Below are 19,093 nucleotides of genomic sequence, written 5' to 3' on the forward strand. Positions count from 1 at the left end.
GCGCACGCGGCCAGGGAGCTCGACCTGCACGCCGCGACTGCCAGGCCACCCTAGCAGGCCTTCATCGCCTCTTCCGTCGCGCGCTTGTCGCGTCGTCGTGCTGCTTGCGGGGAGGCGTGGCCGCAGAGGAGGGGAGGCGCGGCCGTGGAGGAGGGGAGGCGCGGCCGCGGGGGAGGGGAGGCACGGAGGCCGTGGCGTGCAGGCCGACGGCGCTCCGGCAGGGGGGGATGCGGCGGCGGCGGCGGGTCGGGGGAGGCAGGGCCGAGGCCGCGCGGGGGCCGGGCAGGGGCGCGCGGGGGCGGGAGGTAGGGGCGGGGGCGCGTAGGGCCGGGGGCATGCCGGCGGCGGGGGGGCCAGCAACGGCGGGTCGGGTGGCGGTGGCGAGCCTCCTGGCGACGCGGGTGCAGGCGCGGGGAGGCAGCAGGGGCGCGCGTGGTGTGGGGCGCGGGTGGGGTGGTGGCCGGTTAGGTTTAGGATAAGGCCACGCCGGGCCGGCTGGTGGTCTTTTTTTTAGTCTTCCCCGAGTGCCGCCGCCGGAAGGGACAGAGGGAGAGATTGGGTAAATTTGGGGGCGATTTTAGGGTTTTGGGGGTGTATACGCGCGTGGGCTGGCGGGGAAACGGAAATTAGGCCGGATTGGCGCGGTTCTAGCGCGGGTGATCGAATTCGTGTGAAATTTTTTGACCGGTGCGAACTGCAATGGGCGCGGCCGGATCGATCTGAGCTGAACTGAAAATTTCAGTTGGGGTGGAGAAAAATTCCAGGGAAGGGTCGTCTGTACGTACACCGATATTTAACGAGAAATTCCAGCTCCGGAGGACAATAAGTCCAGAGAAGTGTCCTCTGTACACGATCAATAATTAACTAGAATTTCCGGCTCGGGAGACGAATAATTCCAGGTAATGTACTGAGAAGAAGTGAGAAAACAAGTGCCCTGGACAGTAATGACCAACAAGCAAAAGGTGAGGTTAATTCTGAAATTGTGTGTTAACCACTAGGAATAAAACACTCTTAGTGCTTAGTAGTCTCATATATTCAAACACATTCTAACATAAATGAATTTGACATTTGAAATGATTTTAAAATTTGAAATTTGGAATTTGACAAGTTCCAACCAAATTTTAAAACCCTAAATAATTTCAGATGTAAAAGTGATGAATACACAAGTTGTTCAACTCATCAAGTTCTACAACTTTTATTTTGGTCATCTTGTCATTTGACAAAATTTGAACCTTTCAAATTTGAAATTTTAAAAAATGACAAGTTTGAACCAAAATTTGAGACCCAAAATGATTTCAACATAAAAGTGATGAATACCAAAGTTGTTCAAATCATTAATATCTACAACTTTTATTTTAGTAATCTTGTCATTTGACAAAATTTGAACCTTTCAAATTTGAAATTTTGAAAAACGACAAGTTCGAACCAAAATTTAAGACCCACATTGATTTCAACATAAAAAGTGATGAGTACCAAAGTTGTTCAACTCATGAATATCTACAACTTTTATTTTGGTCATTTCTTCATTTGACAAATTCTTAGCACACATTGTTCACTAATCTTACACATGTCTCATATAGTTTATAAAATCATATGAGAGATGTGTCACATTGGTGAACAATGTCATTACCACTTTGTCATATGAAGAAATGACCAATACAAAAGTTTTAGATCTTGATGAGTTATTCAACTTTGGTATTTATCACTTTTTCAGCTGAAATCATTTGGGGTACCAAAATCTTGTCTGAAGTTGCATTTTTTTGAAATTCAAAATTTAAATTGCTCAAACTTTTCATATGTATATATTGACAAAACCAACAAAATAAATTGATAGAGAATTATTTTAGAAAATTTTAGGAAAAAAATCATCAGATTGGAAGTTAGCATGAGAAAGAAAAACTAGTTACAAAGTTGATCCACAGATTAAAAAAAGAAATCACACTGTTCACTATGATCATGTAAGGATCATCTAGAACAGTGTGATTTCTCTTTTTAATCTGTGGGTAAACTTTGTAACTAGTTGTTCTCCCTCGTACTAACTCCAAATGTGGTTTTTTTTTCCTAAAAATTTCTAAAATCATGATTCCGCATTTAAGTTTGATCAAACTTGGATGTGACAATGTTTTACACATTTTAAAATTTGAAATTTGAAATTTGACAAGTTCCAACCAAATTTTAAAACCCTAAATGATTTCAGATGTAAAAGTGATGAATACAAAAGTTGTTCAACTCATCAAGTTCTACAACTTTTATTTTAGTCATCTTGTCATTTGACAAAATTTGAACCTTTCAAATTTGAAATTTTAAAAAATGACAAGTTCGAACCAAAATTTGAGACCCAAAATGATTTAAATACACTTTTCCCGTAAGTACCTCGTCATGTTACGTCAACAAGATGCTCGACATTTCATGTGAGTTCCTGGATACGGCCTCAACATACACCAAATATCATGAATATCATTTTTTGAATCACCAAATTTCATTATTTCATGCACCTGCAGTTCAAATTTGAAGTATGCAAAATTGTCCCAAATTTGAACAGGGAGTTTTAAATAATGTGGGAAGGCCTCACAAAAAAATGAGGCAAAAAAAAACAAAAAAAAACAAAAATTCTTCCCCGAGTGCCTTTTCTGACACTCGGGGAAGGCAGCCTCTTCCCCGAGTGCCCTGTTCTGGCACTCGGGAAAGGGCCTCTTCCCCGAGTGCCTGGGAAGAATTTTTTTTTAAGTTTTAACGGCGTGGACGGGGTGGACCGTCAAGTAACATGTTTCTTTGCCGAGTGCCGATCTTCCCCGAGTGTTGCACTCGGAGAAGAGGGCCTTTGCCGAGTGCTGCTCTTTACCGAGTGCCAGGATCTCCGCGGCACTCGGGAAAGCCTCTCTTCCCCGAGTGCAATTCTTCCCCGAGTGTAACACTCGGGGGAAGATTCTCTTTCCCGAGTGCCCGATTTTTGGCACTCGGGGAAGCCAGTGACACTCGGGGAATTTTGCCTCTCCCGTAGTGCAACCTTGAGGTTTTTTTTTAGATTTAATAATTGCAAGAAATGCAATATTTTGGTGCAAACGGTTTGCCAATAATGCTGAGATACATGACATGGTTTAATGTGTAATATGATTTATATTTAAGTAAAGATAAAGGTACACTACTCTCAAAATCTTGAAGCACGCGTGAGAGCGCACGGTAGAAAACAGAGGCGTCCAAGCTCATTACTCTTTCCGTCCCGAATACAAGGCATGCACATATTTTAAAATTTAAACTTTATTACCTTTAGCTAACAAATAGCCTAATTAAATCAAAAGTTTGTATTACAAAAGTAGTTACATTATATTTGTATTTAGAAATGCTTTCTAATGATCAAACTTTTGTTCCTATAATTTATAGTATATTACTCAAAGAACGCACCAAGTTAAATCGCGCCTTATATTCAGGGAGAGAGAGAGAGTAAATCAAATTAAGGTCGTACCGAGCACAGATGAGGTTGGGGCTCGGACGACCCTGAATCGATCTCTTTCACGTGACAACAACATTGGAATCATGCAATGTAGCTTTTTCTTGATAGTGCATTCGCCACACACCTTTCTAGGGGGAAAGCCATGCCATACGCATCAGATAATATTCTACCTGTCAAAATACCCGTACCTGTGCACACGTAAAAGAATTTACCCATACAATTACCCACAGGGGTAAAAATAAATACCTATACTTGTGCACGGGTAAAGAATTTACCCATACAAATACTCACGCGGGTAAAAATACCCAATGGATAACCCACAACTGAATACACAGTCACTATAGATAAAAAAATCATGAATCTATCATATTATTAAAATCATCAAATATTGGTAAATAAAAATCAACAATAATGATGTTTCAACAAAACTTCGCCAATTAATAGTATAATAGTCATAAATCTATTAGATATATCTATATTTTGTAGTAATCAATGAAGGCATATGTGAGATGGTATAGGTTAGCTATGGGTATGTGGGTGTGGATAATATGCACCTGCTCTACTCGACGGGTGGAGATTAATTCTTACTCATTATTAACATATCCCTAGTTGAAGAAATCTTTCCATACCCACATCTTTGTCGGGTAAAACCGGCCAGGTAGCCAGGTTTGATGTACTCACCACCATCACCTGTAGAGCACGGCAAAGCCCTCCCAACCCTAACAGAGAAGAAACTTGGCATCAGTGGCAGAGCACAGCATTAAACAAAGGGAGGGCTAGTTCGAGGAGCCACCTACAGAGATTGTTCATTTCTTTTGCTGTGACGCATAGATTCACATATTTCTTTATCTCCAAAGCTGGCAGCTGCTGAGCAAGGGAGGCCGAAGCCCAGCTTCGCCTCCACTATGCTCCGCCACTGCTTGGCATGCATGGCAGGTTGAAGTTTAAAGGCAGTACGTAGTGCCAGTAAAGCCGAATTGCCACTGGAATTTCATAACGCAGGCTGCAATTTCCTACTCCCTTCTGACCACATTACTGTTCTCTCTCACCTCAAAGGTCGTTTTCAAGAAAACGCTTTTACAGTCTATGAACCAGTCACGTCAATCTTCCGTCTCCTTTTCAGCAGAGGTTGTAGCTTTTTCTGACGAGGCGTTAGTCTCCTCTGCAAGCTGTTCCGACAGACTCCGGGCTTCTATCTGCTTACTTCTTTCTTCCGAGTGGCATCCGATCCTACGTATCCTTAGTACCCTTGCACTAGTTGAGTAGTACCCATCACCACTGCAAAAAGGATATATTTGTAGCAACCTCTCATTTTCTAAGGGGCGGCTGTATACTGAGTCGCCCTACAAATGGTTCTCAAATGAGTCGTTCCTACAAATTCATTTGTAAGGATTGCAGGTATTATCAGTCGTCCCTATAAATAACCATATTTGTAGGGACGGCTGAATATTGAGCCGCACATAAAAATAGACACTGAATATTAAAAATTAAGTACTAAAATTCAAATTTTTTAAACGACTTCGAATGGAGAAATGACCAAAATAAAAGTTGTAGATCTCGAAAAGTTATAGAACTTTGTTGTTTCCAACTTTTTTATTTGAAATCATTTACTATTTCAAAATGCTTTTTGAAATATAATTTTTAAATTATTGAAGAAGTCTGATTTCTCTTTTTAATCTTTGGCTAAAACTTGTGACTAGTCTTTCTTCCTCATACTAACTTCAAATTTGATGATTTTTTTTCTAATTTTTTTCTAAAATCATGCTCTATCAATTTATTGTGTTCTAACAACTATTATTTTAGTCATCTTTTCATGTGACTGTGTTATATCAATTGAAATTTTGAATTTAAAAAAATGGCAACTTCAAACAATAGTCATGAACATAAAAGTTGTAGCACTGACCAAGATCTACAACTTTTATTTTGGTCATTTCTTCATCCGACAAAGTGGTAGTAACAACATTGTTCGCAAATTTTACATATCTTATAAGAGAGAGATGTAAAATTTATGAACAATGTTACTACCACTATATCGGATGAACAAATGACCAAAATAAAAGTTATAGATCTCGAAAAGTTATAGAACTTTGTAGTTGACAACTTTTTCATTTGAATTCATTTTATTAAGGAAAACTACGTTTGAATTTCTTAAATTTAAAATTTGAATTTTTCAAACGATCTCGGATGGAGAAACAACCAAATTAAAAGTTGTAGATCTCGAAAAGTTATACAACTTTGTAGTTTATAACTTTTCCATTTGAAATCATCTTGTTAACGAAAACTATGTTTGAATTTCTCACTTTTGAAATTTGAATTTTTCAAATGACTTCAAATGAAGAAACAACAAAAACAAAAGTTGTAGATCTCAAAAGGTCATGTAACTTTGTAGTTGACAACTTTTTCACTTGAAATCATCTAGTTGAGGATAATTACGTCTAAATTTCAAATATTTGAAATTCAATTTTTTTCAAACGGCCTCGGATGGAGAAACAACAAAAACAAAAGTTGTAGATCTCCAAAAGTTATACAACTTTGTAGTTGACAACCTTTTGATTTGAATTCATTTAGGGTCTCAAACACTCAATTTAAACTCGATTCAATATAATATGAGGGAAAAGAAAATCCATTATAGACGGAAGTGAGTGTGAGGTACAGTGGTAAGAGGAGTGTACCGCGCGAGGGGTTGGTCGTGGGTTCGAGTCCCATCGGTCGCTAAGCGCACGAAAAATGCTGCGATAGCCGCCCCTACAAATCATCAACCGCCCTTACAAATCAGATTTGTAGGGGGCGCCAAATCATCGATTTGTAGCGACGATTTGGTGGGGGCCGCTGGCAAAACTGCTTACAAATCCTCGGTGGCGTAGTGCATGAAGATTGAAATAACACAATATATTTTATACACCTTGCAACAAAAACATTTGATATCTACTATTTAGAGAGCATCTCCATTTATGTTAGATGATGTGCTATTACATTGTCATTTAGGAATCGGTTTAGATATATCTGGCAGGCACAACAACTGATCTGGCCTGTTCAACAAATGTATCATCTAGTTTGACAAGTACATCTCACTACTACAGAAATCATTTTTGCTGGCACGTTGTTTTTTTTTCATAGGCGGTTCACAATTTCATGACGCCAGTACAAAAAATAGGGTGGGCCCAGCAAGAGAACCGCCTGTGTAAAACAATTTACACAGGCGGCTCTCCTATCTCTACCGCCTGTGTAAATACGTGTATTTACACAGGCGGTTTACAATGACAACCGCATGTGTAAATACCATTTACACAGACGGCTGACATTATAAACCGCCTGTGTAAATACAGGTATTTACACAGGCGGTAGAGATAGGAGAGCCGCCTGTGTAAATTATTTTACACAGGCGGTCCTCCTTACCAACCGCCTGTGTTAATGCTGCTATAAATTCCCTTCGTCCACCTCCAGACAAGAACAGTTACTCGCGTGCTGTGTGCACAGTGGCGGACAGAGAAGTGGCGATTCCAAGGGGGGGAGGTTTTGAACTTCATTTCTTTGGTGAGAAACTTCCAAAAGGTTAGTTAGTGTCGTTGCCGCCATTTTTTTTAGTGATTCTTTGGTTCAATTCTTGTATTGGAGGTGCTCTAAATCTAGGGTTAGGGTTAGGGTTCATAGCTAGGGCAAGAGAGAGAGTTTTAGCTATTTTTTTTGTAAATTCATAGTAAATTGTATCTTGCTCGGATTATAGAAAATAAATACTTTTTAGAATTCTTGTGAGTAGATCTATGTAATAGAATAATGATTAACACTTTATAAAGTCTTGTCAATTGTTATACTTATTTCCTGTAATTATAAACTGTGAATTAATTTAGTTTTTTAATCTACGTACTTAGGGTTTATGAATTAATTTAGTAGTTAATGTTTTGTTAATTAGGGTTAGTTATTATTGTCTATACTTAGGGTTTGTTAAATAGGGTTAGTTATTATTTCATGTACCTTAGGTTTTTCAATAATTTTTGTTAGTAATTGATGGTTTATTATTTAGGGTTAGATATTTCATGTACTTAGGGTTAGTTAATTAATTTAGTTAGTAATTAATGGTTTATTAATTAGGGTTAGTTAGTATTTCATGTACTTAGGGTTTGTTAATTAGGGTTTGTTATTTTTGCTTATACTTAGGGTTTGTTAATCAAGATGCCATCTCCGTTTAATTAATTCTTATAATTATAAAAATGAGTTTAAATAATTATTTAAATTTTTTATTTTGTAAATTCTGTAAGAGGTAGGTTTTCATATCTATTTAATTGATGGAGGATAGAATCTTAGTTATGAGGGGTTATTTTCGTTTTGTTTTTAGAGTGACATACAATATTTTCATAACTAATTACAGATAAATATGGAGAGGTCATTATGGATGTACAACTTATCAAGATTAGACCCATCTTATGTAGTGGAGGTCCAAAAATTTATTGATGCCGTGAAGATACATGCTCAGAGAACAAAGGCGAAGCACATATGTTGTCCATGCGCAGACTGTAAAAATATTGTGGTATTTGACAATGTGGAAGCAATCACTTCTCATCTGGTTTGCAGAGGATTTGTGGAGGACTACTTGATTTGGACAAAACATGGTGAGGGTAGTTCTACACCTTATATGCGGACAACTGACAACACTGCAAGTAACATCAATGTGGAGGGTCCAATGCCATATCTCAATGAATGTGATGCTATGCCAGATATCAATGAAACCCATCATGCTATGCCAGATGTCAATCAAACTCATAACTCTACGTCCGATGTTAATGAAACTCAGCATGTTAACACTGATGCCATTGAAGATGCAGATTTCTTAGAGGCAATAATGAACCGTTGTGCGGATCCATCAATATTCTTCATGAAGCGAATGGAAGCCTTGAAGAAGGCAGCAGAAGAGCCTTTGTACGACGAGTCGAAAGGTTGTACCAAAGAGTGGTCGACACTACGGGTTGTTCTTCAGTTTTTGACGATTAAGGCTAGATATGGTTGGTCCGATGCTAGTTTCAATGATTTATTGCGTGTACTTGGAGACCTTCTTCCTAAGGAGAACAAAGTGCCTGCTAACACGTACTATGCAAAGAAGCTAGTCAGTCCACTTACGATGGGTGTTGAGAAGATCCACGCATGTAGAAATCATTGTATTCTATATCGGGGTGATCAGTATAAAGACTTAGACAGTTGTCCAAACTGTGGTGCTAGTAGGTACAAGACGAATAAAGATTATCGAGAGGAAGAGAATGCAGCCTCTGTTTCTTCAGGGAGGAAGCGAAAGAAGACGCAAACAAAGACTCAACAAGACAAACGTTCAAAGCCCACTAGCAATATCGAAGTGGACTATTATGCGTTGAGAAGAATTCCTACATTGGTGATATGGTATCTCCCTGTGGTTGATCGTTTGAGGTGTTTGTTTGCAAACCCTGATGATGCGGAACTTATGACCTAGCATGCTTCTGATGAAAGGAAAGATGATGGAAAGTTACGACATCCAGCCGATGCAAAGCAATGGCAAGAATTCGATAAGAAATATCCAGACTTTGCCGAGGATCCACGAAATGTAAGGTTTGCTCTGAGTACTGATGGAATGAATCCATTTGCCGAGAGGAGCAGCACGCACAGCACATGGCCAGTGATCATGACAATATACAACCTTCCTTCGTGGTTGTGTCAAAAAAAGAAAATATCTTTTGCTAACCATTCTTATTTCTGGACCTACACAACCTAGAGTTGATATGGATGTATTTCTAGAGCCCTTAATGCAAGAGATGCAAATACTATGGGAAGTGGGTGTGAAAATGATCGATGCGTTCCGCAAAGAGACATTCACACTGAGAGCAATTATTATTGTCACAATTAATGATTATCCTGCTCTCTTCTCATTATTAGGCCAGTTCAAGAGAAAGGTTGGTTGTGTAGAGTGCATAGATGGAACATGGCACGTGTCTCTTCCTCCATCTAACAAGATAGTGTACATGAGGCATAGGAGGTGGCTACCGGTAGGCCATAAGTACCGCTTACAAAAGATGAATAAGTACTTTGACAATATGGATGAATCAAAATCTACTGCTCCATCAGGTTATAGTAAAGGGCACAGAGTGTATAAGATAGTTGAGAATGTCAAGTTTGTGTTTGGAAAAAAGACCAAAGATGGGAAACCAAGAAAGGTTGTGAAGGCAAATGAGGGGGACACATTCAAGAAGAAGTCTATTTTCTTTAAGTACTTATCGTACTAGAAAGACTTAGACGTACGACATGCGATCGATGGTATGCATGTTCAGAAGAATGTGTTTGACAACGTAGTTGGAACTTTGCTAGACATAAAGAGCAAGACAAAGGAAGGTCTCAATTCACGTTTGGACATGCAACATTTAAAGATCAGAAAAGAACTTCACCCTATACTCCTAGAGAATGGGAAGTACCATCTACCGGCAGCAAGCTATAACCTAAACAGAGAGGAGAAACATGCAATGTGTGTGTGGTTGAAGAATTTAAAAGTTCCATCTGGTTTCTGCTCCAACATAAGGAGTCTTGTTTCGATGAAAGACCTTACACTCACCAACTACAACTCACATGATTGTCATGTAATGCTGACCACTTTTCTTCCTATTGCCATCAGGGCTATAAATCCAGTGTTCTTAAAGATGCAATCACACGGTTGTGCTACTTCTTCAATAAGATATCTGAGAAGGTAATTATCCGTGATGAGTTAGAGTCCCTATAGAAATTTGCTGCAGAGACATTGAGCCAGTTGGAGATGTGCTTTCCCCCATCGTTCTTTGATATCATGGTACACCTTATTGTTCATTTGGTGCCTCAAATTGAGGCATTGGGCCCCATGTATTTCCATGAAATGTGGACGTATGAGCATTTCATGTCAATATTGAATGGCTATATGTCAAATCGTGCTCATCCGGAGGGTTCCATGATAGAGGCATACACTACAGAAGAGGCCATTGAGTCTGGAGGACCATTATGTAATAATCTCCTAAAAGACCAGGTATCAATTGGTTTGCCTCCGTTGCGACATGAGGGAAGGCTTGGTGGACGAGGGAGGATGGGACAGAAATCATTCATCCCGCCAGATTACAACATAGTCCTAGAGGTACATTACAGCATACTACAACAACTCATAATAATGGACCCATTCACCAAGCAGCACATGAAAGAGCTTCGTGAGGAGAATCCAGGATGCACAAATGATTGGGTACACAAGGAACACAAGCGTCGGTTCACCGCATGGCTAAAGAATTTGGACATGATAGATGAATCAGAAACCATCAAGATTTTAGCATCTGGACCATCAAGCCAGGTCATATCATGGCAGAGCTATGACATTGGTGGCTTCACATTTTCCACCAGTTTTAGGGACACCAAGCGCATGGCACAGAATAGTGGCGTTCGATGTGAGGCTGTAGATGATACAACTGGTGAAGAAACTACATACTTTGGATTCATTGATGACATATGGGAGGTTGAATATGGTCCACGCCTGCAGATTCCAGTGTTCCGATGTCGATGGGTTCAAGATAAACATGTCACTGTGGATAACTATGGCCAAAGAGTTCTTGATCTAAGTAAAGTAGGTTACAAAGATGATCCGTGGATCCTTGCTAACCGTGCTGCACAGGTGTTCTATGTGGAACAAATTCTATCTATGAATGAAAAGAAAAGTACCCAAAAGCCAAAGCACGTAGCAATCCCTGGAAAGCAACAAATTGTAGGAGTTGATGGTGTAATGGATTTAGAGGATGTTAACCAGTTCAGCGAGATGTCTCTTTTTACAAACTTTGAAGAAAAGATAAAAAATGTGGAGAAAAGTATCCCGCAAACCTCTTTGCCTTGGGTGCGCCATGATGGACAAGGAAGGACTGTAGCACGCTAGATTGTTTATCATGTAACTAATGTATCACTTATCATTTGTACCTAATGCTACTCTTTCTTATTAAGCAAGATGTTTACATTTCCCCTTGTTGTATACCTTTGGACTATGATATTATTTTCTAACTTAATTAAACAAATCTTAATTAAAACCTCTTTCCCCTTCTTGTATACCTTTGGATTCTATATTATTTACTAACCCTAGGTACATGAAATATTAACTAACCCTAATTAACAAACCTTTAATTAAAAACTTAATTAATTCACGAACCCTAGGTACATGAAATAATAACTAACCCTATTAAACAAGCCTTTAATTACTAACTAAATTAATCCACTAAGTACATGAAATAATAAATAACCCTAATTAACAAACCATTATTTACTAACTAAATTAATCCACAAACCCTAATTAAGTACATGAAATAATAACTAACCCTAATTAACATACCACTAATTACTAACTAAACTAATTCACAAACCCTAAATAAAGGGAATAAATAACCTTTAATTACTTACTAAATTAACTAACAAACCTATTATTAATAAACACTAACTAAATTAACTAACTAAATTAACTAATTACTAACTAACTAAATTACTAACTAACTAAATTAGTACAGACGGGCCCAGCAGGCAACGCTGGCCTAGCAGGCCCAGCAGGCAAGGCGGGCCCAGCAGGCAAGCTGGCCCTAAATAAAGGGAATAAATAACCTGAATTCCTGTGGAAAATGAAAAAAACATTAGTACAGACGGCTGTTGATGAGGGCCGCCTGTACTAATGTATTAGTACAGGCGGCCCTCATTAACAGCCGCCTGTACTAATATTAGTACAGGCGGCGGTCAATGACGCCCGCCTGTGAAAAGATTTTTACAGGCGGTGGTCAATATGGCCCGCCTGTACTAATGTGCTCCAATATAAGTTCCCGCACGTGGCCCGCGAAAATTTCTAAGTCCCGGAGGCGCGAGTTCAGAAATTGGACGCCGTCAGGCTACCGAAATCCGCCGCCGCTCCTCCACCGCTCGCCGGACCGCCACCGTCGTGAGCTGCCGCCGCCACGCCGCCGAGGGACCTCCACTCCGCCGGCACGCCTCCACGCCGCCGCCGAGGGACCTCCGCTCCGCCGCAGCGAGCCGCCGCCGCCAGCAGCTGCCGCGCCACGCCGGGAATCCGCCTACGCGCCGCCGCCGCGACCTCGCCAGAACGCCGAGAGGTAGGCCGTGCACACCCGCCACCGCCGAGCTCCGCTCCGAGGCGGCTCCGATCGGTGCGGCGGCGGCTGCCATGTGCGCCGCCGCGCGCGCGCCCCTCCGAGCGCCGGCGGCGTTGCCTGCTGGGCCTGGCAGGCCACCTTGCCTTTTTTTTAATTAATTAGTAATGTTTTATTAGTGTTTGTTAGGTAATTTTGTTAGTAATTAGCTAATTTAGTTAGTACTTTAGTTAGTTAGTAATTTAGTTAGTTAGTAATTAGTTAATTTAGTTAGTTAATTTAGTTAGGGTTTGTTTGCAAAATTTAGGAATGTTTTTTGTTATGGTTTTTTATTAATAGTTAGTAATATTTTTTGTTAGGGTTTATTTAGTAATTAGTTAATTTAGTTAGTTAATTTAGTTAGTGTTTATTAATAATAGGTTTGTTAGTTAATTTAGTAAGTAATTAACGGTTATTTATTCCCTTTATTTAGGGTTTGTGAATTAGTTTAGTTAGTAATTAATGGTATGTACTATGTTTTTTGTTAGGGTTTTTTCCATAATTTAGCTATGTTTTTTCCATGTTAATACTTATATTTCATGCATAATTAGGGTTTGTGAAATAATAATTAGTTTGTTAAATAGGGTTTCCTATTTAATATTCATTATTTAGGGTTTGCAAATTAGTGTTAGTTAATTAGGTTTGTTAATAATAGGTTCGCTAATTGATTAGGCTATGTAATCCATGTTAATACTTGTATTCCATGTTTATACTTATATTCCGTGGTTATACTTATATTTCAGGCAGATGAGTACTCCATCAAATGCTGAGCAGGCCGATGCCCAGATAGGTACACCGGGATCTGACTCCTCTGGATCCGAACCTTATAGGAGCCCGAGCGTATCACCACGTGAATCTCCTAGAGCTAAGAAGGCCCGTCTTGAGTTGGAACGTGACCCTAATTACGAGCTTGAAGATGAGCCAAATGATGATGAGGTATATATGCTCGTAGATTGTCTATACGAGAGAATAATGCATGTGTATGTATGTACCTAACAATTGAATTGACAGGAGGTGTTCTCTCAAGTTGTTGCCGAAATGGAGGTAGAGTCACAAGATGTTCATAAGGACATGGCGCCTCAAACGACCGGGACATCCTCCGAGCGAAGAAGTACAAAGAAAAAGAGTGATCGGGCACGAGGAGATAGAGGAAGGAATAGATTTCCAGAAGAAGTTTATAGGATTACAGAGATTAGCCCAAGCGGAGAGCCCTTAGCACCTCTAGAGGCGCTACCCAAATTTAGGGCCGCCATTGGATGGTTAGTAAAGGAAGAATTTGATATCACCTGGAGTGATTGGAGTATGGTGCCTGAAGGAAAGAGGAAGAATTGTTGGACTCGATTGTGCACTAAGTTTATTTTCCCGGAGGGAACAGAAGGTTTGGTCAAGGGTCATGTCATGAAGCAGTTAGCAATATCATTCCGGGGCTATAGGCACGATATGAATAAAAAGTGGCTGCAGAAGGGGCGGGACCCAACGAAGCGGTACCCTATCACAGCAGAACAGTGGGCACGTTTTAGTGTCATAAAAAACTCCGACGACTCCAAGGCTAAGAGCCAAGCCGCCTCAAGACTTGCGAAGAAGAACAAGTACCACCACCACCTCGGCACTGGCGGTTACAAGACCAAGATTCCTAAATGGAGGGCAGAAGATGAAGCAAAGAGGAGAGAGGGCAAGTTGGCATTGACAGATATAGTGCCAGAACGAAGTGCGAATTGGCTTCGCGCTCGGAAGGCAAACACTGAGAGCGATGAGATCTCCTGTCCCGGTGAGATCAAGCCAGTTGCCGAGAAGGTTTTGGAAGCAACAAACCTAGAAAAGACAGGTGCCTTCAAGTCACAGAGGGAGAGGGACAGCCTTTCCCATGCTCTAGGTAACAAAATTATATTTTCCATTTTGTTCGAGTAAAATAGAAATCGACACTGACATTAAATATCATGTTGTAGGTAACCCCGAGCATCCAGGTCATGTACGGGGCGTCTCATCCAGAACCACCTGGAAAGAAGGGTTTGGTGAAGAGTGGAAAGGCATGTATAAGAAAAGAGAACGACATAAGGAGCACATGAAGGATTTTTTTGAGCAGCAGGCTGCCAAAAAATTTAGGGATTTGATGGAAGACTTCGTTAAAAACCCTGATCCTGAAGTGATGAAGCGGTTGGCGGGAGCAGTGTCTGCTCAACAGATGTCATCACAAGCTCCTTCATATATGCAGCATGTCCCAGCTCAACCCTTGGGTAGCCAGGAGATGGCCACACAATCTATGCCCTTTCCAAGCAGTATAGCGTCAACATCAAATCAGGACCATTATCTAGTTGACGATATTGATAAACCTTGGCCTTGCTCATTGTTAATTGGATATGGCCTTAGGAATCAGCATACAAAGCAAGTGGCCACAGGCAATGCCATCCCTGGACATAGGTTCCATGGTGTCGAGATGCAAGATGCATACTGCAGGGTGGAAGTGTTGATGGTCGAGAGTGGATATGAAGACGACTTCATCGACATCCCGACCTCTGAGGGTATAGAGAAGCTTGGACAAGCAATCAAGAACTTCATACAATGGCCGAGACGGTACGTAAGGTTGATTGATCCACCAATGGCACCCTCTCCACCAGTGCATCAAGCATCCCAAGAGGCCGAAACAAGTCAACAGCCAGCATCGCCAATGCATGCCCCAGCATCCCCGTATATTTATGAGCCACCGTTGTCATCCCCAATACATGATATGTCATTCTCGCTGGATGAGCTCGAGGGGCCAGCCAAGAACATGCCTGAGCAGCAGACTCCGCCAGCCAAGAAGGACACAACACCAGAGAAGGAGGTAGAGCCACCACCAAAGCATAAGGAAGCAGAGCAAACTCCCCCACAAGCACCGGCCTCCAAGAAGGCAAAGAAATTTCCAATTCCAAAATTGGTTTCTCCCTATGAGCCAAAAAAGGGGAAAGCAGCAGGCACAGTTCTATTTCTGAAAGGGCTTGGAAAGCAGCGGACGGCACGAGTCGTTGAGCTCGAACCGTCACAGAATAAGGAAGCCGCCGGCCAAGCAACTGAAGCCGTGCCACCAACAAAGGAAGCCCCAAGTGGCGATGTACATGTCGAACCGCCATCAAATACACCATTGACCCTTAAGGATATAAGAAAGCCAATGGTTGATGATTATGTCAATGTCCCTAGTAACTATGTGCCCGGAAGGCCTATGCTGCAATGGACGGTGCTTGAAAAGGGTCCATGGACGATAAAAAGGTTTCATGACTGGTACATGAGAGCAGTGAATGCTGGCCTGCATGCAGTTAGTGTTGACATACCAGCAGACGTGTTTGCTACTGGCAAGGATAAAAGCGGGGCATTTGTTACCTTCGAGGACATGCACCTGCTGTTGAACTATAGGAAACTTGACGTCCAACTCATTACAATCTGGTGCCTGTAAGTATCACTCATGCACACACATTGTTATTATTAAATTTGGAATGTGATAAACTCTAATATGTGGATGTTGTATGTAGTTTGCAAGACCACGAGCAGAGATCGTTAACTACAGGATCGATGGTCGGTTACCTGAGTCCAATCAGGTTACAAGAAAATATGCACAAATTTGTACTTACAAATGAAGATAGAGCAAAGATAGAGAAGGACAAAACACCAGAACAAATTGCAGAAGCTGTAAAGGAATTGCAACGAAAATACGAGGACAAATATGCCCTCTATCTCGGTAGAGCAATGCTGAGATATAAGTACATGGATTTTATATTGGCACCCTACAACTTTGGGTAAGCGTGACCTCGTATACGTACTTCAAATTATCGTGTTAACCCTAAGTACATGTGTCGCTCACTCGTTTATTCATGCAGTGACCATTGGATTGTTTTTTATATTTATCCATTCGAAGGGAAGGTGCTTGTCCTAGACTCCTTACATTATCCTCCTCAGTCGTATCAAACATTCCTGATTCATTTAGAAAGGTGAGCCAACATGCAACCACATCCGTACTTATATGAATTAGAGTTTCTAAATAACTATAGTGTTTTATATTCGATATCTACAGGGCATGGCGGTTTTATAAGAAGCAAAAAGGACCGGTCGACGCCGCCCGCTCAGATCCTAGTGTGCCATTGACGATACAACACCATTATCCGGTAAGTTGTCCGAACACATATCATCATATCAATAATACACAAGGCATGACAATTTTAGTTTAATCTTTTGCTCATTAATTACATAGTGCCACAAGCAACCACCTGGATCGGTCTACTGTGGATACTATGTGTGTGAGTTCATAAGGCAGCGGGGACGATACGTCAGGGACAAAAATATGGTAAAAAATATCTATGTACGAAGTTTTCTCATTAAAGTTGGAAATATTAATATTGGACATGTGTCAATGATGCTTTTAAACTTTGTTTCCAGCCGAGAAGCAAAGGAAAGGACGTGCCATTCACTCCAAAAACTATGGAAGATATAGTAGCAGACTTGTGCGGTTTTATTATGAGAGAAATAATTCCAAGTACCGGATCATATTTTTATGAAGCCAGTGATTTAGCAAGTGAAAGATTTAGAGCGCTGACAGACCTAGCAGGTCTAAACTTGAAACGAAATGACATGTAAACACCAAATGGTTGAACTCATAACATGAAATGACGTGTATTATATGTAATTTTATGCTTGATGTTTGATTTCATGTGTACACATCTGTAATATTTATATGTGTTGTATGTATGATGCAATTTTATGGTTTATGTTTGCATATATATATATATATATATATATATGTGACAAATATAGTACAGTGTGGAGGCAAATATTAAAATTTGAAATAAAAAAAATAATTACACAGGCGGCACACAGAGTGAGCCGCCTGTGAAAAATGGGTTTTCACAGGCGGCTGACAAAGTGAGCCGCCTGTGAAAACCCTTTTTTCACAGGTGGCTCACAGCCCGCCGCCTGTACTGTGGGCCGATTAGTACTGACCCCTAGTACAGGCGGTGGACTTGGCCGCCTGTATAAATGCCTCTACCACCGCCTGTGAAAACGTTTTCTGTACCGGTGTCTGTTTATTTAATGACAAAGGTGTCTCTGTTTTAACGATGATCTGAGTAAAGAAATGTAGGTCTGTCATATAGTATTGCATAATCTGCAAATAGTAAAGACATATATAGCCACAGGAAAAATATAGTGATAGTGTAAAAAGTAGCTTGTGGGCGAGACGTACGTATGTTTGGTTAACGTACTATCACTGTTTGTCTAAACAGTTGTTTTGTAAGTTTAAACAGTGCTGTAAACGAAGGCCACCCATACCGTTTAGGCCATAAGCGGTGAACTAAAACTATTGGACTGTTCAAATCATGAAAACCCATCTAAACACTCTAAATATAATCAAGTTAAACGTGATTAAATGTGCTAACAGCCATCACTATATAAAAAAGGGCCATATCAACCGGCGATTCTACAGACGCCACAAGAAAGCGCGTCTGTGATAAATATCTACAGACGCGTGTTACCGAACATGTGTCTGTAGTAACTCCTAGACCGAGGTGACCGGTCCGGCGGGGTCAACACGCGTCCGTAATAACGGTTTCTACCGACGCGTGTTATTCAAACGCGTCTAAAATAATTTCACAGATATTGACTTATTACAGATGCGTGTTTACTGTTCAGACGCATGTTTCTAAGATGCGTCTGTAGCAATTTTATTTGGTCAGACCCCTATTTTGAAGGCGCGTCTATACAATATTTTGGCGCGTGCTAGATAGTTGGCCGGTACAACATTCATATCAATTCATTAAGTGTGCCGCTGCTCTGCTCATCGCGCCGCGGTGGAGCCTCAGCTCCAGGTCTAGGCGGCGCGACGCTAGCTCCTCGGCCGGCGGCGAGAGAGGCTCAGAGAGCTCAGCTCATCAGCTTAGTGCGGTGGAAGGCCGTGGTGCTCGCAGCGGGCGCGCGCGCGGTCCTCTGAGGCGGGCGGCGGGTGCGCGGCTCGGCTGGCGGGTGTTGCTTGGGGCGCACGCGGCAAGGCGGGCCGACGAAAGCCGGGGGCGCGGGACATCTTGGGTGGCACCTACAGACGCGACGCGTGCGCAAATGCGGCCGTGGCGGGTGCGACGTAGTGCGACACCGGATGGCGCGAAGCATGCGGCGGCGCCGACGGCTGCGGGCAGCCGGGGGCGTGCCTAGGCGTGCTAAGGCCACCGACCGGTCATTCCCCTTCACCTCTGCTCTGCTCTCAATCCATATCGATCCTTCCGGCAGCCGCTACCGTCCGTCCACCGAGGACATCCTCTCAAGGTTGATTGATCCCCAGCGTGAGCTCAGCTTAGCTCAGCTCAGGTAGTGACCAAAATCATTCCTAATAATAGAATCATAATTTTTGTGTGAGCTTGATCAACTCAACTGCTAGATGGAATCCATGTGCTTAATTCTATCTTGATCTCTGCAGGGTGCGCTCGTGCTTACTCGATCTATGTTGTGCTTCGCCATCGCCATAGCAGTGCTTCGTCACCCAGCAGTGGCC

The 19,093-nt window shown here is 41.6% G+C and overlaps 1 protein-coding gene and 1 long non-coding RNA gene across 2 annotated transcripts; both read left to right on the forward strand.

The window, feature by feature from the left end:
* The first annotated feature begins 335 nt into the window (after positions 1 to 335).
* Positions 336 to 8,906, forward strand: LOC136523241 (uncharacterized). The gene is made up of 2 exons (XM_066516987.1): positions 336 to 463; positions 8,021 to 8,906. The coding sequence occupies exons 1-2, from the start codon at positions 336 to 338 to the stop codon at positions 8,904 to 8,906; spliced, it is 1,014 nt and encodes a 337-aa protein (XP_066373084.1).
* Positions 8,907 to 16,686: 7,780 nt separating this feature from the next.
* Positions 16,687 to 17,041, forward strand: LOC136523060 (uncharacterized). The gene is made up of 3 exons (XR_010776080.1): positions 16,687 to 16,721; positions 16,808 to 16,900; positions 16,993 to 17,041. It is a non-coding gene; the product is annotated as an uncharacterized lncRNA (long non-coding RNA).
* Positions 17,042 to 19,093: the final 2,052 nt, after the last annotated feature.

This window comes from Miscanthus floridulus, chromosome 18 (genome assembly GCF_019320115.1).
Source record: "Miscanthus floridulus cultivar M001 chromosome 18, ASM1932011v1, whole genome shotgun sequence".
NCBI lineage: Eukaryota > Viridiplantae > Streptophyta > Magnoliopsida > Poales > Poaceae > Miscanthus > Miscanthus floridulus.